Raw genomic sequence first — 21242 nt, 5'->3', positions numbered from 1 at the left:
ACACCTTGGAGGAGAAATATTCGAATCTCACTTAGCGGTGGGGAGGGTACACACTAATTGATGTCCTTCGACTTCGGCTCGGGCCACAAATCAACGTCAATTATTCCTGATCCGGTAAATTCTGAACGCTTAAGACGCAGCCAAGCGCATGATTATTAATTCCATTCATGATATCTTTCGAGTCAGAAAGCCAAAATAAGTTGATAAGAAATTATAAAATTTCAAAGATTTTTTCCACACTTTTACTTCTTTTTTTTAAAAAATCAGGCATGTTATGTGCCTCTCGCTAGTAGCTGTGAACAATTTTTTTATATGGAGTTTGACCCGCGCGTGGCGCGTACTGCGTGACGTGGCGCAAAACGCAATGAGCCAGTGCATTATGAACACTGATCTCCATAATAGAGCACCGAAGTGTGACGTCAATGTGAACCAGAAAGTTCAGTGCAAACGAATGGAGTACGCGCGTGTGTTGGTTCAAGCGCTGGTTCTCGCGCTGATGCCTATTACACACTAATTGTGTGCGTGACGTATTCACTTCGGTACTCTATGGAGTCAATGATTATGAATTAATAGGACACTCAAATGCGGAAACGGAGGGACCACATTTCAAAGGAGAAAAAAAATTCATGGACACCAGAAAAGAGTTTCAGATTAGCCAGCTGATGCATTATCAACCTTCACAGCCGGCTACAAGGTGGGTTAGATCTCAACCAGTACCTTAGTTGGCTGATCGGTCTTCGGTATTTTGTAATGTCTATTAAATTTTCAGTGATTGTTACGTCAAACGTAAATGGGAATTTTGATTTAGGTTGTTACAAATCAGCTGCATTTTTTAAGGAAACATTTTTCCCCACAGTACTTACCACAAAGCTTATCTTCGCAGGTGTATTCCGTAGGACATTTGCTACACGGTTCACCTGCCTTGTATGGAGTCTTGAAGAAAGAGTTTCCACTTTGGACAAAATCAAAGAACAATGATATGTCTAGGCTTTACAGTGCATTTTAAGAAGAAAAGCCTAGGTCTGCAGACATTGGGAAAGAGTTCCATATACGGACATCACTTGACACCATGTGCGCAATGTGAGACTGGTCTGTAAAATTTTTCCCTCCTCAATTACGCTTTTGTTGACATGGTTTTGCTTTCTGACGGGTAATAGGTCACTGTGGGCAATTATTACTGGCGTCCGGATATGCAACTTTCCCCCAAAGAGAACTAGAACAAAACCGTTTGGGCACGCACGCCATGGGTAAGAATGCAACAAAAATGGACTGTTTATTCTCTCTCACACACACCCACACGAAAAAACGAGCCAAAATGCGATAATTTTTTAAAACTCACCCCGGACCGTAGAAACATGTCACATATATTTTGTTGTCGCATTGGTTTTTAGCGCATCCAATAAATTCAGTCGTTGCCATGATAACCTGAGGGAATATGGAACCAGTACCCACACCAACGTGAGAAAAGTGCATAAAGTACCTTTCACACCATACTTAGATTATACATGCAAGTTCTATCTACTAAAAAGAAATCAACGATCTTACCTGTGTAAAGTCAAAACATTCCTTCTGGGGAACATTGTTCCCGCACGTTCTTTTCTTAAAGGAATAGTCGGTTCCTCGCTGAACCCATTCGAACACAGGAACTGCCGCATAGGTTTGGTATTGCTCAATATCACCAACCCAGTTGTTTTGACCAAGTCTCTTCCACTGACCAGCATCCTGGTTGATGAATCGATCGTTACCCTTCTTGCACTGTGTGACCCATTTGTTCGCTTTTTCTGCCAGGAAAACACTCCATTGCTGTGGAGAAAAGTATACAAAAACAATAAGATAGCTTAGTAGATTTTGGCTCAACGTTTGGTGAGGAACCTATAGGTATGTAAGTCGACTCTCTTTAAAAATTTATTCTTGATATGAGTATAGTACTTCAGTTCAATATTTTGAGACAAAAAATTGGGAAACTGTTAACTACGATGATTCCAAAGGCAAATATCACTGCACAACGGCCAAGACACTGGACACCTTGGGCTAGCCTGACTCTTCTATGAACTAAGTAAGAATATATGTAGAAGCATTATACAGCACTTGTGTAAAACACTGAGATTTTAAATTAGGCCTATCACCGACAGTATCAGACGCTAACCAAATGGATTAGGAAACCATGAAACACCAAAATGGCGTAAAGAAAACAACGTGGCAGCAGGATTCTACTGTCCGTCGATAGTTATGATTGAATCAGCTTTGCTGTGGTCCCTAGAGATGCCACACCCATTCCATGGTTTTATTCATGCTACTTACTACTTTCAACATGTTAGCAGCTGAAGGGTTATCAACCAACGATCGCAGTGTGTCATGCGTAGAAAGGAACACTGCTTTCTCATCTTCGCTGAGATATTCGGCGTTAACAGAGATCACAAACAAGATGGTTAAAGCTAATAATGCCATGGCGCACAAGATTTTGTGACGAACACTGCAGCCTTGCTGATAGATCACCTTGAGCTGCATGTATAGACAAGACAACAACTGTCCATCCTCTTCCCGCAATGTTATTACAAACCTTTTCAATAAATTCGTAAATATGCACGCATGCGCCTAAATGGAGCATCGGCAAAAAGCTACGCAGCCATTAAAATATACAGAGGTTCATTTTTTCAACGTCACTTTCTCTCAGATTATTTCCTGATTTTCCTTTTCTTCAGAAAACCTCCTAATTCGTAGTCATAGGCCTAGTAACTCTGTTTAAATGAGTTTTGGAGAACACAAAAATTCCCAAATTTTCCTTTATCTAAAGTACACCATTATTTTCAACTAGGAATTGTTTTCATTAGCTTCGACCACATTATAACTACGACTTTGTGTTCAAATGAATCCTGAGACGGTGTCGAAACCGAAACTTTGAAATGAGGCTGGTTCGCACATGCGCAAAACCTCAACTATAAGATGCGCAGTACACTCCATTGCAGAGTTATGAATTTCAAATATTCGAAAAGGCATACTTTTGATTCATACATCATTTCGTACATCATAAGTCCCACTTAGACAAGAAAGCTATTTCAATGTCGAAAACGGTGAAAATACTTGAAGTACTTGCAAGAAAGATGACACTTAAACAACGCATATCCCTGCACACTTTCGATGGGCCGCTCACGCTTTTTTCCATCATGACCATGCGTGCCCCATGTGTGCATAATTACAAATTTACCATAATAAAAGTCCACACAGCGAGTTCCGAGGCCACCTAATTTCCAAAAACACAACAGGCTTACCAATGAAATAGGAAAGAATCTGGCATATTAACCTTCCTGTATAGCTTTATTCAGTAACGCATTCCTAAGGTTTCTGCAACCTGCAAGGTGAGGCTTTATTCAAATGCAAAACCCGTATGGCATCCACAGCATTGCTTTGCAGAAAATTGGTGGGGAGCTTTTCACAGGGTTTTGTGCACTTCTGAAAAGGGTGGCTTATTGTAATGCAAAAACCTTTTTGTTGTATTTTCTGCAATGATGGGAAGGAGAGTCCAGCCAAACACTATGCAACGGGAGTGGTCGGAAGGGGTTACGCGGCAAATGGAGATGGGTTGAGGGCGCGAAGTGGGACTTTTCTTTTGAAAACGATGGTCATAAATAATCCTTTCTTCCTTAGCTGTAAACTCACTTCCCTTAGGAAGGTGGAACTACAAATTTCGAAGTTTCAAAAGTATTAGCAATTTATTCTTTCAAAAGTGAAAAGGCAGCAAGTTTCCAGGCGACAACTTGCCCTCCGCCATACACCATTGGTTGCTTTGAGGCTGAAAACAGGTGACGCAGATAGAACGGTCGCCTTGAACAAAATGGTGCAATTCTCATCCATTCACAAGCGGTGGAAAATTATGAGATGAAGGGTTGCAGGTACCACACATCTTCTGAAGATACTGATTCCGTGGAGTACCCACAAATCTACAGCTCGTGTAACATTCACCATGCAAAGTTTCAAATCTTACATGGATAATTACTTCTCCGGTTATCAAATGATTTGGAGTCATAAAAAGAAGATATTGCAAGCTTTGCAATCAGAAACCCCACCTGAAATGAATCTAACCTGTCCGTGAAATTTTGACATAACGTTAAATATACCGTTTGTGGAAAAAGTACATAAATTATTTTAACGTTGGCACACTACAAATTTAACGAAAATATCGGGCAAATGTACTTTTATTTTACTCACGAGGTAACGCTTTAAGAGTAAGAAGGCGTTACGAATCAAGCCCTACTTCTTCCAGTCCCGCCCACCATAAACTTAGTTTGGCGGTCCTTCAGTTTGAACTCTATCCTGTGCAGACCACGAACATGGTTTTATGCCTGCCTACAATTTGTCACAACTATGTCAACAATGGATTGTTACTGTTTAAGTCATGAACACTTGCTTTACTGAAAACAGACAATGCATTAGCCCCGAAAATATAACATTCCTCATGCATTTCAGATGCCCACTGCAACCCCCTTTTCATCCAGAAATGTATTATCAATTTAAGAGGGATAAATCAATCTCTGTACTGCCATGACAGCCTCAATCTCCAATTACAATTGCTAGAAGTAATTATGTTCAACTGAGTTCTTTCGAAAATCGGAGGGGGGGCAGGGCATAAGCAGAGTGTATGAAAAGATGGCCTTCCTGCTGGGCTAGACACAGTGTATTTATAACAAATCTTTCACATCTTGAATAACGACTTTTTCATTGAGACCAAATCAGACTGAGTCATTGTTAGGTGTCACTCATGTTAGTGGCTTCATCATCCAGTGAAAAATCTATTCCTCTAAAAGTGCTCATTGATTTGACCATTCATTACCAGGCACCAGTCTACTATGAGCGTGGCATCTATGCATGTACTTACACGGATTGGCAAGTGAGGCTCATTAACAGGTGCCACACCCTTCTGATCTCATTCACAATGATACAAATCATGTACATGTAATTATACTTTATAGCTTAATCCATATTATGAATGATTTTCATAAAGTAAAAGTTACCAGCATGGGTTTACAGCATCAAACCCAAAGTTTTCAGTTTGAATGGTGTATTCCGCACATGCTTTTGAAAAACGGCCTTCTGCCATCAGCATGTTGAGACTATACATGTACATGTACTTTTACTGCCCATCATCTACTGAGGAATATTCCAATTTTTAAGTTTAATCAGCTCACCATAGGTTTTTACAAGTGATTCTCAGAGTAAGTCAAAAACTCCTGACACCTGACAATTATGGCACAATACACAATGGATATTCAAATGGCTGATTGTGCAGGCATGTCTTGCATTGCTTTGGTAGTTGCTTCATACGTTCTATGACATCCTCTACATCCTCTATTTCCATTGAGGATGACATATTGCGAGCCATGCGAACAGCCTCTCCCTTTGGAGTAAAGAGAAGAGATAAATAAATAATTGCAGGCATGAGAAGAAGTTGAAAATAGCAGCCTTGTTTGAGGAATACATAATGGACCAAGTTAGTCCTCTGGTAGTTTTCATTCTCAAGGAATGCAGCAGCTACCCATGAACGATTCCAGCCAGACTTAGCACACAGGAAAAAGGTTCTCACCTAAGTGAAACCTTGACTCTCACAAAGCAGTTTACAAGCATCGTTAAACTTTAACAAAAGTGCCCATAGATTCCTTTGCCTTCTTGAATTAGACAGCGTCCTCAACATATACAATAAAGAACAAACAAGAGGTGATTCAACATTCTTGTTTCTGCTCTATCATCTTGGTTTTTCTTTCTTTTTGGATGAGAACTAGCCACGGGAACAGTAATAAATATGGTTGCTAGCCACTGGCTTCATTCATGGATGTGAAATTTTCACAGGTACATATTTTGTACAAGTACATAGTCTTTTACACTTACTTTCAGATAGTTGGTAACTTTCAGTGGTCTGCACTGTACCAGAGGACGAGACTGCTCAGCGGCAACTAACTCCAGTATTTCCTGAAGGTCATAAATGCCATAACAACTGATAGTTGTTGCCATAGCAATGACCTGTACCCTGACCTCTGTTGTTTCTGAGTCTGAAAATTAATGAGATAAGACAGATGATAGGGTTACTGATGATACAATTAAACGAACACTGCCAAACAGAATCCTGACCTAAGTGGCTGGAAGACTAAGCGTACAAGACATCAATTCTACTCTAATTTCCCATTTTGTCTGTATTCAAATGGATTGGGTATACATGTACCAATATTAATCTAAACGGGAGTATCTTACCAATCGTTTGTTTGAGTTTGAATCCATTTGCTGTCAATCTAGTGTCAATGAAGTACATAGCTGGGTCTGGTAAATCAATACGTTTTGACATCTTCAGTAAAGTGTTCCAATTGCCATCACCTCCAAGCATACTGGACAGAAATAAAACATGCCTAAAGGTAAATTTTTTTCAGTATGTTGAAGAAAAACAAACATGATATAAAAATTTGGCTTAAGTGTCTTGATTTGATGCTAGCTCCTGTACACTCAGTCTTATCTATACTTTTATGGAGTGAACAGGACCTGACCTGTTGACAGATAAACACCTGTTGTCCATAGTTTTTAAACAGGTATTTGCAATGTTAATGAGCGCACATACTGTTTTTGGTCAAAATGGTGTTTGTAATTAACTTTGCTTACCTTGGAGACAATACAATAGGGACATCAAGAGGTTGGCATGGCAATACATGATGCATCATTAGCCTGTGATACAGAAGCATCTCTTCCACTCTGTTCAAGAAATAGTGAATGAGGATTACAAAGATTATATGCCACTGCCTTCCTGTTTAAAAACATGTTTCCTTTCTAACTCAAATGTATTATTCATAAATTACAAATGCTTCTGCGAAAACATAACTATTCTATTTGAGAAAGACTTCCTTAATCATGACCTTTCTGTGACACTGGGCAGAGTACAATTTTTCCTAAAGTTTCCTTGTTTTAAATTTCAATCTACAGGAAGAGTTCCAAGCAAACTTCTTTTCAACGTACATGTAGATATTAAAAGTTATTCAAGTGAACTATGGGGCACAAGTCCCTTTTGAAATAAACAAAGTAAGATTAATCACCTGTACTGGTTGAATATTACCACTTGATTACCATGGTGAGCAAGCCAAACACCATGTGATGCAAACTGACCAATCAAGCTAACTCCCTCGTCAGGGGGTTCACTAGGGCAAAGTAAAGAAACATCACACACAACACTTTTAATGGAATAACCTTGTAATAACTTTAACAGATACCAATAAGACTGGAACCTTACTTGTTTGTTCTAATAACATTACAGCGGTAATCACTAACTCTGAAGAGCCGTAAGCTCACAAACCTATTTTTGTGATGTGTTTCCAACTCTCTTTTTAACCCTGTCAAACTGAAAGACACATCAAGGGTGGGAATGTCTGGTACTTCTGATCCTGCATGTTGATTGGCTGCCTTTCTCTGTTGCTGTGACAACAGCATCTTGTCTATAAGTCCCTGATTGGATGGCTGAAACAGAAAAAAACAATACAACAAATGAAACTATAGTAAGGAAAAATGATACAGATAATCCGGCAGAAGAGTAATTTCAGTTCAAATGGAAAGGAATATCAACATCAGGGTTAACGAGACATGGGCTTTGTTTGCCTCTGTAACAGTTTTGACATATTTATTTACCACTGTAGTAGTTTTTTGCTTTTTCCTTGGTGGAGCATCCAGGTTGATCTCATCCTTCAAGCCAAGTTTATTTCTAGCTGCTTGCATCTGATTATGATGTCTGAAACAGAGATACAAAGTCATCAGGTTTGTCAAATTCATTCTTAGAAGATAGAGTAATTGACAGAACTGGAATTGTCTCCTTTCTTCTAACATTGTGCCTAACTTTTGTAAAGGCATTTTTGTCGAGAGGTGGGATGCGACAATTTTTCCAAAGTCCTATTTTCCCAGAAAGTGGGCATGTTCTATTCAATGTACACATCTGTACCTTTCTGTATCTTTCCTTGCTTTTTCTTCATATTTTGCCCTCTCTTGTTCTTCCAACTGCCTCCATTTTTCTGCCACAATCCTTGTTATGTCGTTAAAACTAAATGAAGGGTTCTCTTCCAGTACTAGAAGAAATAAACAAAATTCGTTAATGTCCACTGGAACCTATTAAAACTGGCATTTTGATAAAATGCCACATTCAAGCCAGTCTGTAAGACAGACCTTGGATATAAACCTTTCAGTCAATTCGGGGATTTGATCTTTCAAGTATAATGAAGAGTGGATGCACCAATCTATGTCACTAAGTATGAAAAGTTTGTTTTCCAAAGGCTGCTCAAGTCACAACGTTAGTGGGTGGTTAATGCCACGTGTAGACTCTCTGCATTGCATAGTTGTTATATCTCTCACCTTGTGGTCTCATATCTTTGCAGAAAAATTCATAAGAACTCAGTGGTCTTCTTATAGGGGAACCACCGATGAGATCATACATTGTTCCTTTGCCCATCTTTTTCTCCAGAAAAAGTCTTCGTTTAGATGGGCTTCTTTTCCGATTGGCTGCAGGACTTCCTGTTTCCTGAGTGGCCGTGCTATTTCCAGGAGTCACACTAGTTAACAAATTGAGAGTGTTCTTCTGGTTGGTAGGGTTTGAGTTTAGAGTGCAATATGTTGTTTTTTGTGACTCAGTGTTTTCTACCCTCTGATTGGCTGAAAGTTGTTCTGATCTGATGGTTACCGATGTCTCCTCGTTTGAATTTCTTGGGATAAGAAGTGTAGCAGGCTCTAAGTTTTCACTGTCTTTGTGTGTTAGTCCACTTCCTCTACTCCAATCTTCCAAACTGACCGAGGTAGTCACTGTTTTGACATTTTCAGCAGTGTCCCCTGTCAAGGAAGTATCACTTGTTGCCTTCTCTGCTTTCTCAGACACATGTTGGTTTACAAACTCATTTTCTGGAGTCTTCACTTCACCTAAATCACAATCTGTTACAGTTTCATTTAAACCTTCCAAATGCAAATCATCATCAAAGATACTGAAGTTCAGTTCAAAATCACTTGGTGTTTGTGAGACACTTACAGACTGATCACTGGATGCCCTAGGGGGATCAGGGGTCAAGGGAACATTTGAATCAGTGGATGTTTCTGCAGATTCCTTAGCCTCTTCAGAAGCTTTGCACTCTGGACCATCATGGTCTTGATCCTGATGACTTGGTCTCCCTAGATTTTTCTGGTGTAATACACCATTTTCTATTTCACAGTCTAATTTCTCCTTACTGCAGGAATCTGTGTTGTCTTCACATACAACATCCTCGTTACAAAGACTCTTGTCATCAGGGGCTATTGGTTTGGGCATACTGTCTATAGTTTCGATGTTGGGTACGTAATTAACCCGCTCATGTGTGGAGATTTTGGCGATTGTTCCAGTAGTATGGTCATCTGGTGCTCTTCCATAAACCTCATCAAGTAAATCTGACAGGACCGATAACATGGATTCCTGCAAATTGAAGGAAACATATTGATTTAAGAAGTACACTATGACTACAAAGTTCTATTTCAGCCAAGTGGTAACTTTTTATGTCTGACCCAAATAAAAATTACAAGAAACTACTTTTTCAGCCTTTCCAAAACACTATGAAAGATTAATATGTTGGGCCAATCAAATGTTTACAACAGATTAGGACACCTACCTTGTTTTGAAGCAAGACTTTTGTTTTATTTGGTTCAAGGTTCACATCTACTTGATACTGAGGTAGTGTGATGCTCAGAAAAATGATTAAATGACGAACAGATGATGTTTCACGCTTGACTGCTTGACAGTATGACTGTTTAACCATCTACAAATTGAATAAAAGAAAATTGAAAACGTTTGAAATTTGATAGTTGCATACTTTTGTATAGCATTGAGTCTAATTACAAAATAAAGAGACTGCAATGTGGCATAACAAGAGTGGTAACTTTGTGGCACTTCAAGCGTGTGTATTTTGAATAAATATGTGAATATCAAGAGGGCAATCTTTATATGAAGTAAAGTTTGGCAGCAAGGTTTTTAGCTAGTTTTTACCTTCTCAACTTCCTTGAAGGTGATTGGTCGACCATTGATAGCAATCCAACATCTGTCTGGTAAAACTCTTGTTGCTGATTGGTAGTCTGCTGATAGAGTTGGTACAAAGCCTTCTATTCTAATCTGTGATGTGGACACAATCAATTATGCAAAAACTTAGATATAAAATGTATATATGCAAGTGTGATGTTTGTAAGGTTTGTGCAATGGGTTCCACATTTGTTAATCAATTTAGAAATGAGTGGCTTGGTAGGCCCCCAAAGTGAGCTACAATCTGATTTCAATTAGAAATGTTACAAATCTTACTTCAGTGTCCTTATCCAACTTCTGCATATATTGCATCTGAGACATCACACTAGCTCCCCATGTACTTATCAAAGCTGCCTTGTGATTGGCCACTTTGCATTTCTGCCAGAGGACACTCTTGTTATGACTGATGGAGAAGCGTACAGCAGGTCGTATGGCTCCATAACTCATGATTAAATCCTCCACTTTCTTCAGCTCATCCCTCCGTCTCTTTGCATTGGTGTAATACTGTTTGCGCACTGGAACATTCTTGAACAAGTGCATTGCAGTGACAGCAGTCCCTAGTGTAACAAACAAGCAGATAAGAAATCAGAGACTCAGGTATTATCCAGGGAAAGAATCTCATCAAGACATCAGCTATCAGAAAACCAAATCATGAATAATAACAAATTTAGTGTATAAGGCAGCTGTTTGTTCGTTTCACGCATTTTGAGAATCATTCACCAAAACAATACTGAGTAGAGAAGTGTGTTTCACAATGTATAACATAGTACTAAAATGACAAAAAGAAGCTTTCCCACAGTAAAGATAACTCTTCCCAGGGCTGTAAAAGTTCTTCAATGGTATCATCAGGAGAGAGTATAAAATAATTTGCAAACCATTTCCTTGATGTGATGGTTTGGATCCAACGATTCCTCCTTCATGATCCAACTGATACTGACGTCCAAATTCATCATCTTGTGTCTTTGTTACTATGGTAACCAAAGACACAGCACAGAGTGATCCTAGTGCTTCACCACGGAATCCATATGTTGCTAAGGATTCTAGATCAGAATGCTGGGATATCTTGGATGTGAAGTGTCGTCTGGCCATGTAAGGAGCATCAGCAGGTTTAATGCCAGTTCCATTGTCCCGTACTTCAATCTTATCAAAGCCATAATTTTCCTGCATTAGAAACAATTAGGATGATCAACAGAAACGGGTTAAAAATATCTTCTTTTTTAATTGTACAAGTTTTCTGCTTCTGTCAAATACCACAGGTTTGTCAACAATTATAGCATCTACATGTAGTACAGTTATTGTAATGATTTAAAAAATCATTTGATTTAAATTGGTGACTTAAATCAGCCATCCCTGTTGAAGATGTTGCGCTGACGAGCATATTCCTGACACACACACTCATACCCAATTCAAGGCGGAAGGACAAGGCAGAAACACTACGTATCTTGAATTTGTCAGCAGGGCATAAAAGATAAGTGGCCACAAACAAAAGGCTGATAAGTAGGGTACATAAAAAAAATGAAGTTTCCCAGAAATTAGAGGGTCAAATTTTGGACGAGTGAATTTCTAAAGATACTGTGATTCACATAAAGCCAAATAGGATTTTAGTTTATACAGTAGGCCTACTGTGATTTGTAGGAATCAAAAACATGTATGTAAATATACACGTACATGTACAAGTATGGTTTGTAATTCTGTCCTATAAGCAGTTAATGTTTTTGATACATGAATGTAGCAATTCTAGTTGTAAATAAGATTCAGTCAGTTAAATATCACACAGGTAAATTAACAGTTTATGTTTTCTGGTAAACAGCATACACTTAGATTTGATTAAGATGTGAAATACATGTACACTATTCCTCTGACGGTCAGGTGCACAGTCAATGTCTGTAAACTTTGCATAAGAGAGAAAACTTACCAATTTGACTTCAATATTATCACTTCCTGCATCCAATGAATTTTCAGTGAGTTCTTTGACGACACTTACAACTGAGGTAATGACCTGGGAGCTGGTGATCAGACGAATTGTATCTGCTGATAGCTTCTGCATACAGGCCATTATTAGTCATTCTTCCAAAACTGAAAACAAATATACACTTATAAATCAAACCGAGACAAAAAAGCATTTAAGAACTAAAATGAATAGATGTGCAGAGCAGTTTAACCTGAAATAATTACAAAACAATTGATAAATGTAACGAAGAAAAAGGTAAGTTTGAAGATTAAAAACATACTGTGTACTAACCAAACAACTCTTCATGAGGTCAAAATGCCAGGGTTAATACAGCATGATACATATACACATGTATGCAGTGTTCTAGCTAGGACCATTTTAGTGGCAGGCAAACTTTTGGATTATCAAGTGCTGTAAGGGCAGTGAGTGCTAGCAGAGCTCTCACAGCCCATAGCTGGGTTTTTAGGGGAATACCAGAAGGGATTTCCCCCTACATCATCATGAAGGCATGTTTACAATAATGCTTTTGCAATCAGCTGCTGATCTGTGAGAAATATATTTCTTAGGTCTTTACTCACTTGATTAAAATTGTAAAATAGTGCAAAAGTGCAACTTTGTAAGCCTGAAATATGATCAAATTGGTACATTTTCAGCAATATTTCAATTAATTTTTTGGAAAATCTGTGCTGGGCGGCACAGCCAATTTGAACCCATGAGCTGGGCAGAAATTTGCTTTTTTGGACTTTTTATTGCATTCAGAATACACTGTAGGTCACTGCAGGGAAAAACTAGTGGCATCCGTACATGGAATTCTTTCCTAAGTAGGCTAGGGCCTAGGCCTAAATGAAACAAAATGACGATTTGTGTGTAAGAGGCGAATGAAAAATACACATCATAATTTTCGCACCACAGACATGACAGGCAATCATGATTAGGCCTAAGCTCAATTGGGCTGAATAAGGTTACAACAGGGTTAAGTCAGCCTTTAACTTTTTATCATTAAAATTAACCCCGTCAAAGCTTTTAACTGTAGCCCCGCCCCCTTGAATAGGCCCGAGGCATGCTAATGTTAGCCTAGGCTAGGCCTAAGGCTAAGTAAATTTTGTAAAAAGTTAAACCAAGGTCAAATTTTCCAGTTTAAACTCGATCCATCTTTTGTGCCTTACCACAATTTCAGTCCACGGAAGATGTAAGCATTTAAACACCAGAACTTAGAAGTAACGTTGGTTTTGGACACGAAGCTGTACATGCAAAGAGATATGTAATGAAGGCTTACTTTGTGAGAATGCTCTGGATAATAAATGAAACGAGTGTTTTTGATGATTTAGCCATAGACATTAGTAACGTAGGTTACACGGATACTTATTTACAATGATTTATGTCTGTGGATTCAGCTAGCTGGCCAGTAATCTTAAAGCTTAAAAGAGCGCCCTCCGTGTTGCCACTAAAAACATCCCCTTGACCCATCTTTTATTTTACGCCTGTGCTCAGCGCTCTTGACCAGCTATTTATTCATTGGTTAAATTGATTGGCTGGTGGGATATTTTCTATGTGCAATTTCCTTCGTTTGGGTGTTGGGAAGTATTCAAAATTAATACATTTTCTTACAAATAAAATTTATTATTCTTTGTCATATATTTGTACACAACCAAATTTAATCTTCTTTGTTGTTTTATACTGAGATTTTATTTATAACGGTAAAATGCAAATATGTGTAATCCAATTGTTAAACAGCTTATTTCACATGTATCACAATTGTGGTCAACTTGTAGTCTGGTGCTCTATTGTCATTACATCAATGCACAACAAACTATAGACTTCGCCCGATAATGAAACAGGGTATACTTCAGATCGAGTGATGGTATGTGTGACGTTCCAACGAAACAGAGACAGAAGGTATTCATCAAAACGTCACTTTTCTGTGATATTCAACAGTTTTAACTGAGGTTTGTTAATTGCTTCGAATATTTGAAATTTTTGGGGGGGAATGGTGCCGCTGACTATTTTTCTCAGAACGTTACACGTAGGCAATTCGTACTCGTAGTCTTTGAATGATGGAACGATGGAGCCTAGTCTTGCATGTCTTACTCATACTTATGTCTTAGTCATGTTACTTTGTTAGTCACAGATTTTTTTTTAGACATGTAAGAGGCTTTGCCAACAGATTCACATTCAGACATTCTCGCGGACATGGCGGTTGGAGGTTATTCCATTAATTGCACTCACGTCTGGGCAAAGGGCAATTCTCTGTTCACTTGTAAGTCATACCGCGCCGGTATGACAGGGATTTACAGGCGATCTTTGATCTTGTATCCTCTCCTCCCTCCATGGAGGGAACTTCGTGTAGACCCGTAAACAGGGCCCGACGCATACTCCTCTGTCGTAAATTGGGCCCTGTTCTGATTAATAGGGATTTCTTTCGAAAAGTTATCCGGGATATCCAGGGGAATAACTAAACATTCGCTTGATTTTATGAGCTGAAATTGCACCGATATGTTCCCTGGGCCTACTTACAGTGTAAACCATCCACTAGGTTGTTAATTGTAGAAAACTCGCCTTTCCTCATCAGAGGAAAAAATGTTGCCTTTTTTTCCATTTTCCCACTCTGGATGAAGTTTGTCCCACTTCACTTGTACAAAAGCGACGGCTGTTTCGTCACTTTCCTGTCATGTTACAGAGAGCAAGCCGCGCTACCAATGATTTGCCGCAAACAGTGTATGACTGGACAGGGAACCAGCCAAGGGCGTTGCTTATTAGCTGCAACACAAAACAACTGTAATTTTCTACGAGTACTTAGATCGACAGGTACTCTCGCAGATCTGAAGGTGCTGAACTCATACATGTAGGTGCTGAAGTCTGGGTGCAAACTAGACAGGCTCTCGTATAGGGTACCACATAACCATACAAAGGAGTTTGTGTTATGTAAAAGTCAGGCGAAAATTTGTACAGAGTGGAAAAATGGCAAAAAAGGCAACATTTTTTCCTCCAAACAAGGAAAAGGCGAGTTTTCTACAATTGGCAACCTACTAAATTTTTTACAGCATAAGTAGTGAACATACCGGTGCCCCCAGATGTCCTGGATAAAGTTTTAAAAAGAAATCCCTATTAATCGGGACAGGGCCCAATATATGACGGAGGAGTATTTGTTGGGCTCTGTTTACCGGTCTCAGAGGGAACTAGCCTGAATTGTAAGAAGCTCATTTGGCATGTTTACAAATAACTGTACATTGTCTGACTGTGGCACATTTTAGCTTTATTACAAGTACATGTAGTATGTTATGTCGCTCAGTTAGTCATATTTATAGTCTTCTGCATCATTCATGTTAATACCACATTGTTGTGCCAAGAGAACACTGTAAATAAAATACGGCAGTTGTTCCAGTTGTCAATGTTGGACTGAAACCAACATTTTTGTATTAACTTTTATTTTCATCACTTGTATGTAGATTTCGTTCTTCACTTTTTTTGGAGGATCCAGGCGAAAGAAAATCGCAATTGACCTGAAGACGAGTCACGAAATATAAGCCATGAAGATGAAAATATCTGAGCAGTCTTCTGAGCCCAGCACAGTTACCAATGGAGTGATTGAGTCCAACATGACGCCCTTTCATTCATGGTTGGGTAGCCGTGGCATGTGGATTTCATATTTGATTGGAACCTATGCACTGCACTTGTTCTTTCTCAGCTTACCATTCTTGAATGTAGCAATGGTGTGGACACTTACAACGGTCACACACAGCCTGGTCAGTAGAATTAGTTTTGAAAAAAAAAAACCATACATACTGTTTTGTAGTGTTATGAATCGCACTTAATATTGGTTTAAAATGGGTTGCAATTCCAGCTAGTGTTGAAAGTCAACAAAAGAAAATGCAGTTTTAATTGTACATGTACTGTACATGTATGTACATATCTGATACCTTAGATGAATTCAAGTTATGAGTTGGAACTAAGTACATGTAGTACACATGTAATAATTTGATTAAATTGGAGCTATTTATTTTCACACACACAGCTGATGTACCTCCTGTTTCACTACATCAAAGGATCAATATGGTCAGATTCTCAGCAAACAGAACGTTACTTAACACAGTGGGAGCAGATTGACAATGGAGACCAGTTTACAACCACCAGAAAATTCCTCACAGTCGTTCCCATTGTCATGTAAGTCATTAACTCTAACAGTCCTCAGTTGTCCAACCTACCCTTGGGGGTTGGCATAAACCGCTACATGTACAAATCACATAGCATCACCCAGGAAGCTGCTCCTTGATCGTACTGTTCTCATCAAGGAAACAAGAGGTCTTTTTCTAGCCAGTTGACATTGTCTAAATCAAAATGGAAGAACATGTTGTTCTGAACATGCTGCTGTGTTAGTTTTTATAAGTGAGGGCTGTATTTTTACAGAATGTAGTTTGTTTTAATTTGCATATGATTTCGCAATTTAAGCACGTCATCCTCAGCAATTACTTTGAAAATTTAGAATTACATTTGTTATGAATGTAACCATTCATTTTTATTTTGCGACTATTTTGAACAGGTTTTTCTTGGCCAGCTTTTACACCAAGTATCAACCAACACACTTCCTTGTTAATGGCATCTTTACGCTGATCATTGTGCTACCCAAGTTGCCCATGTTCCACGGTGTAAGAATATTCAACATCAATAAATATTAATCCCCATCCAGTGTGTAAGGATGGTGTTACTTATGAATGTCAAAGGTCAGTCTTGACAGATGGTAGCACATCTCTCATGACAGCCGTCTTACTGCCACCTGTGTATTTCAAACATTTTGAGGATGGCTGCTGTACTAGTAACGAAACTGGAGGGAAACCATTAATTTTAGTTGAAAGGGTAGATTGGGCTGTGACATTCTTTAGTTTCACTTAGCACATTACCTGACAGCTGCGAAATTCATCCAAGGTGGTTTTGCTACTCTCAACTGCTAGGAATGAAAACATTTAAGACTGAAAACAGACATTTTCCCTTTGTAAAAGAAATTCCAAGGGATATACATGTAAATATACATATTCTCTTGTAAGAAACATGAATTAAGTGCATATTTTCCCTGATTTTTTTTCAATTAGAATAATGCAGTGTACAGGGTACATGTACCTCAAATTTCTAAAAATCATAATTTTAATGTTCACTCTCTCTGATTTGACGTTATGGTAGATTATTCAGTACAAGTAAAAATAACTTATTTCTAAACGTCATATACAGGATGTACATGTAGGTACAGTGGATACATGTAAAGTGAAGATTTTGAAAGTTAATTTCCAAAGAATTTTCAAAATGGGTATTTTTGATGTGAATACTTCTTGGCTGATTTTTCTTATTTTGGGAAAGACGTACTTTTTTCTAACTTTTTGTTTTTCGTTTCATTTGAATATTGTATGAGTTCATTTAGTTTGTAAATCTGTGTATGTGTTTGTCTTACTAAAATTAAATTGACTGCAACCCGCTAACCGTACATGTATACTAATAATATGTAGGTGTTATACCCCAGGGGACATGTCTGCTAAACAGTGTGCGGGCGCATTGTTATCAGCAGAGCATGAAATTACCTAGAAAGTGGACAAAGTTTTGCCAAAACTGTTGGTCAGTACACATTCAACGACTACTTTTATTCCGCATCAACGTTTGAGCTTGATTTTGACATTCACTTTAAGTGCAACAGGTGTAACAGTCTAATCTTACCCTATACATGTATGATACTTAATCTTGAGATAAACGTTTGCAGTTTTGAAGACTCCATTAGTAGAGAACCACTCATTTCAGTTTGACATGTTTGTTTCAATATGTTCCCTCCCCTAGCTTAACATGGTTTAGAAAGTTAGACTAATTGATAAGTATGTTTCTCCATTGTTTACATGTATAGAAAGTTTGCTCTTATGGTAACATTAAGTTGGGGTCCGGGGAAGGTTGCATGCATTCTTTTATCAACTTAATTGTATTTTTGTTGTGTACTTTTAGGATTTAACGGAAATGCAAGCAATGCAAATTTACATTGTACAAATTTTTCTTGACAGAAAAGGTAGACAGAGTTACAGAAAAGAAATATTTGTGCTATGTGTATGAGATACAGTGCATAGAACCTGTGCATAGAGCATTCCAGACCTTTGCTAGAGTTTCTTTCCTCAAATGTACCAACATGTTAAAGAAAGAATCTGTCAGCAGTACGCCCATCAAACCTTGAGATGTACATTGTATCTTGGTGAGACTAACAGGCTCTGTAACTTTGTTTATCTTTGCAAGTGATGAAATTAACCTAACTAATGTTTGAAATTAATAAATTACTGCTTAATATATGTGGTTGAAAACATTGCTTTTATCCTTCCAAAGTGCATGAAAAAACTCAGTACATTCAAAAGTTAGTCCAGTGTGCACTGCCCTTTATTGACCTTGTCTGTTCTGTCATGCATCAAAGTGTGTTATTGGGTATATTTATTCAAATTAAGAATCTGAATGCATTCTGAAGCTTTATTTCTGGATTTCAAATCGATGGTTTATCTTGCACAAAGCAGAAGTTTTCCTTATGTAACTTGTTTTCTTTCAAAAGAAAGGTTGAATTTTGAAAAATTTAAATTCAGTATCCTGGTCTACACAAGGTGTGCTGATATTTGTACCTTACCTCAGTTTCAACAAAAAAATGAATGACTCACATTTCTATACACACATCTACTAAAAGAACCTCTTGAAACCTCCAAAGTATTTGTTTACAGCAGTGGTATGCATATCCTTGATTTTTTTTTTCTGGAGTAGGCCTACATAAATTTCTAAAGGGTCAATAAACCATCTTTATACCGGTACATGTACCATAGATACCATATCTGTGTTATTTCTCTGTAGCAGGCGGCAGTGAACATACATGTACATTGTTCACATAATTATGTATGCAATAAATGTACATTTTAACTTAAGTTCTCATGTGGGGCCTTTTCAATTTCATATTCAATTCTTAATTGGCTTGTGTCAGCAAGCACTACAGACCTCTTGAGAGATCATGATACAGCTTTCAGGAACTCCTCACTCTTCAAAATGATGATTAACTGAATAAACTGATATAGCAACCAGGGCAGATTGGGGGGAGGTAACGGAGGCCATGCCCACCCCCTACAAAAAAACAATTGAAGGAGGCGTCCACTTCATTTCCAAAAGCATTATAAACCACCAAACTAGCCTCACTAAGCTCTCAAAAAGGGTAACATGAAAACTTGTCAACCTGTTTGCCCACCATAAAACAAGTTCCCCCTCCAAATAAAATTGTTCTTGATCCTTTGTCCCTCAGTTTGGAATCAGTTGTGGGTCCTGCAATATGTGGACATGTTTTAAATTAGACACTTGAGAGTTAACGAAATTCACTTTCAGCAACCAAAACAAAAATGTTTCCCATTTGTTTTCCATGATCCATAGACTAACAGGTGAAATTTTAACTGATGAAAAGTGATTACCCAGGTAAGGGGACAACCAAGATCAACAGGGCCGTCAGTTTGCTTTGTCAGTCTTTGATGAATAAATCTCCTGCACATAGTGTAGTATTTGAAAAGCATCATCCCACGGAATTACAGTTGCTTTAATCCTCTTACAGTTGGCAGTGCAATCTGGCCTAACACTCATACACTGTTCTATCTCTTCCATAAGTCTGTATCCTTTTCTTGCGAAGATGAGATCATTTTCTCCAAGACTAAGACATGGGCAAAAGTCATTGGTACCATCTCCGACAAATGCAACTGTATCATAGACAACGGGGTCAATTTGTGACTTTTTCTGAAGATAGGCTTTCAACACTGTTGCTTTGCAAAGGTTTACTGGACATCTTTGGCACTCATGTTTATGGTAATGGTTTATTCCAATGCAACCTGCTTCATCAAATTCTGCCGGGTTGGAGAAGATTTCCTGGTATGCTCCTTGAAGATCTGCAGACTCCAAAATGTGGCTTATGAACAGGGAGTTGGCATCTGATGCAATGATGGTATCAATAGAAGGTGCTGTCTGCTGGTACTTCAACAATTCTACCATCCCCGGAGTGAATGGAATTTCTGCAATGCTATCCAAGATTTCACTTTTGTGAATGCCTGAACTGTGCAGATATGAGAAGATATCTGCCATGTACTGTGTCCAACTGTCATGCTCCTTGTATCGATCTTTAATTTGTTTCGGAACCTTGCCATTAGGAAGAAGCCTTCTGATCCAGACGTCAACATTGCAATTGATGATTGTTTGATCAAAGTCAAACACGAAAAGCATCTTCCGTGTTGCCATTTCTCCACCAAATATTGCTAAAACAGAGATTAATGATAAATATTTTAAGGCCTAATGGCAATATGTGGCATTTCGTCATGCCCATGCAAACTGTATGCACACTTACTGAACAGTGCTGCCAGTAAAGCATGTAAATTACATTACACTACATGATTTGAGAGTTTATGCGTTGGACCATGGAGCTAGTGTTAACGTGTTAAAAGTAACTCATGGTTGGACAAGGACAGGCCGCTGTATGCTGCAAGGTTAGTGCTTCAGGATAGAGGGGTAGAAACCAAAAAAATCTGCTCAAACTCATGCACTAATCTCAGCGACCAATTTAGGCCTAATTTATTTTAAAGACTTTGAAGCATGGACTCCCAGGGACAGAATGTTTGAAAAAATTCATACATAGTTACTAATTCTACACAACATTAAATCAATCATAAATTTTTCAACAAAAATATCATAACCCTGACGTTTGAGATTAGAAATGGGTTATTTTCTTCATTCAATGATCGTCGGCTCTACCAGAGTCGGAATGTGGTGCGTTAATCTGGTAATGCCGATGCTGTATAAAGGAACTATAAACGGGGTCATTAGGCTTACTACAAGACAGCTACTGCTACTTACTAGTAGGCCTACTAGTGCTTTAGCATGTTTAATGGTAGGCCTAAGCCTACTACTACTAGCAGTAGCACTAGCAGTGTTATAGCAGAGACCGCGCCGCTTATCACCAAAGTTCAATTTAAAGCTTCATGTCAGTTCTGATTCCAAAAGTGAAGACAAAACAAACATGTAAAATCCCACGGCATTACAAACTTTCCACGGTATTACTACATTCTTTTACAACTCACTTTCACAACTTACAATCATCCGCAACGTTTAAGCCCAAGCCCCGGTGTGCCGATGAGCGGGGAAGAGAAGCAACCGTTTCTTCGAAGCGCCCTCAACCTTCGCAGTTTTTAATCGAGCACATGTATTTGATGTACTATACAAAAACCA

The 21242-nt window shown here is 38.5% G+C and overlaps 4 protein-coding genes across 9 annotated transcripts in view; 1 reads left to right on the top strand and 3 right to left on the bottom strand.

The window, feature by feature from the left end:
• LOC110983823 (glioma pathogenesis-related protein 1-like) overlaps positions 1-2936 on the bottom strand; it is a 9847-nt gene extending 6911 nt beyond the window's left edge. For both annotated transcript variants that reach the window (XM_087147710.1, XM_087147709.1), the window contains exons 1-4: positions 2302-2936; positions 1546-1803; positions 1340-1425; positions 864-952 (exon numbers count right to left, since the gene is read on the bottom strand). In XM_087147710.1, the coding sequence (XP_087003836.1) occupies positions 864-952; positions 1340-1425; positions 1546-1803; positions 2302-2508 (640 nt within the window). In that variant the 5' untranslated portion in view covers positions 2509-2936. The remainder of the gene's footprint in view (positions 1-863; positions 953-1339; positions 1426-1545; positions 1804-2301) is intronic.
• LOC110983822 (ORM1-like protein 1) lies at positions 576-18816 on the top strand. 4 transcript variants are annotated; one of them, XM_087147711.1, is made up of 4 exons: positions 576-694; positions 15443-15739; positions 16009-16157; positions 16534-18816. In XM_087147711.1, the coding sequence occupies exons 2-4, from the start codon at positions 15524-15526 to the stop codon at positions 16667-16669; spliced, it is 501 nt and encodes a 166-aa protein (XP_087003837.1). In that variant the 5' UTR covers positions 576-694; positions 15443-15523; the 3' UTR covers positions 16670-18816. The 4 variants fall into 4 exon arrangements, with proteins under 4 accessions (XP_087003837.1, XP_022099093.1, XP_022099094.1 ...); XM_022243401.2 differs by lacking the exon at positions 576-694 and adding an exon at positions 13787-13942; XM_022243402.2 differs by lacking the exon at positions 576-694 and adding an exon at positions 13793-13892.
• pms1 (PMS1 homolog 1, mismatch repair system component) lies at positions 3295-13430 on the bottom strand. Its single transcript, XM_022243398.2, has 16 exons — positions 13367-13430; positions 13163-13237; positions 11961-12121; positions 10921-11206; positions 10322-10602; positions 10016-10138; positions 9642-9788; positions 8368-9448; positions 7961-8084; positions 7654-7753; positions 7325-7485; positions 7068-7169; positions 6640-6729; positions 6241-6371; positions 5881-6041; positions 3295-5392 (listed from the first exon to the last, which is right to left on the bottom strand). The coding sequence occupies exons 3-16, from the start codon at positions 12099-12101 to the stop codon at positions 5240-5242; spliced, it is 3081 nt and encodes a 1026-aa protein (XP_022099090.2). The 5' UTR covers positions 12102-12121; positions 13163-13237; positions 13367-13430; the 3' UTR covers positions 3295-5239.
• Positions 18372-21199, bottom strand: LOC110983821 (pyridoxal phosphate phosphatase PHOSPHO2-like). Of its 2 annotated transcripts, none has more exons than XM_022243400.2 (2): positions 21108-21199; positions 18372-20275 (listed from the first exon to the last, which is right to left on the bottom strand). In XM_022243400.2, the coding sequence occupies exon 2, from the start codon at positions 20256-20258 to the stop codon at positions 19482-19484; it is 777 nt and encodes a 258-aa protein (XP_022099092.2). In that variant the 5' UTR covers positions 20259-20275; positions 21108-21199; the 3' UTR covers positions 18372-19481. The 2 variants fall into 2 exon arrangements, with proteins under 2 accessions (XP_022099092.2, XP_022099091.2); XM_022243399.2 differs by having other exon boundaries at positions 21095-21185.
• Positions 21200-21242: the final 43 nt, after the last annotated feature.

Source organism: Acanthaster planci, linkage group LG17 (assembly GCF_054643075.1).
Source record: "Acanthaster planci isolate LZ-2023a linkage group LG17, COTS_SCS, whole genome shotgun sequence".
NCBI lineage: Eukaryota > Metazoa > Echinodermata > Asteroidea > Valvatida > Acanthasteridae > Acanthaster > Acanthaster planci.
The sequence above is the reverse complement of the archived record's forward strand: the minus strand, read 5'-3'. Positions and strand labels throughout refer to the sequence as shown.

Coding starts and splice junctions, on each gene's coding strand:
- pms1 (XM_022243398.2), bottom strand. CDS start 12,101: ATGGCCTGTATGCAGAAGCTATCAGCAGATACAATTCGTCTGATCACC. Junction 10,603..10,920: donor ACCATCACATCAAGGAAATG/GTTTGCAAATTA, acceptor TTGTTACACTAG/GGACTGCTGTCACTGCAATG. Junction 5,393..5,880: donor AAGTTACCAACTATCTGAAA/GTAAGTGTAAAA, acceptor TTTACTCCAAAG/GGAGAGGCTGTTCGCATGGC.
- LOC110983822 (XM_087147711.1), top strand. CDS start 15,524: ATGAAGATGAAAATATCTGAGCAGTCTTCTGAGCCCAGCACAGTTACC. Junction 15,740..16,008: donor CAACGGTCACACACAGCCTG/GTCAGTAGAATT, acceptor TCACACACACAG/CTGATGTACCTCCTGTTTCA. Junction 16,158..16,533: donor ACAGTCGTTCCCATTGTCAT/GTAAGTCATTAA, acceptor TATTTTGAACAG/GTTTTTCTTGGCCAGCTTTT.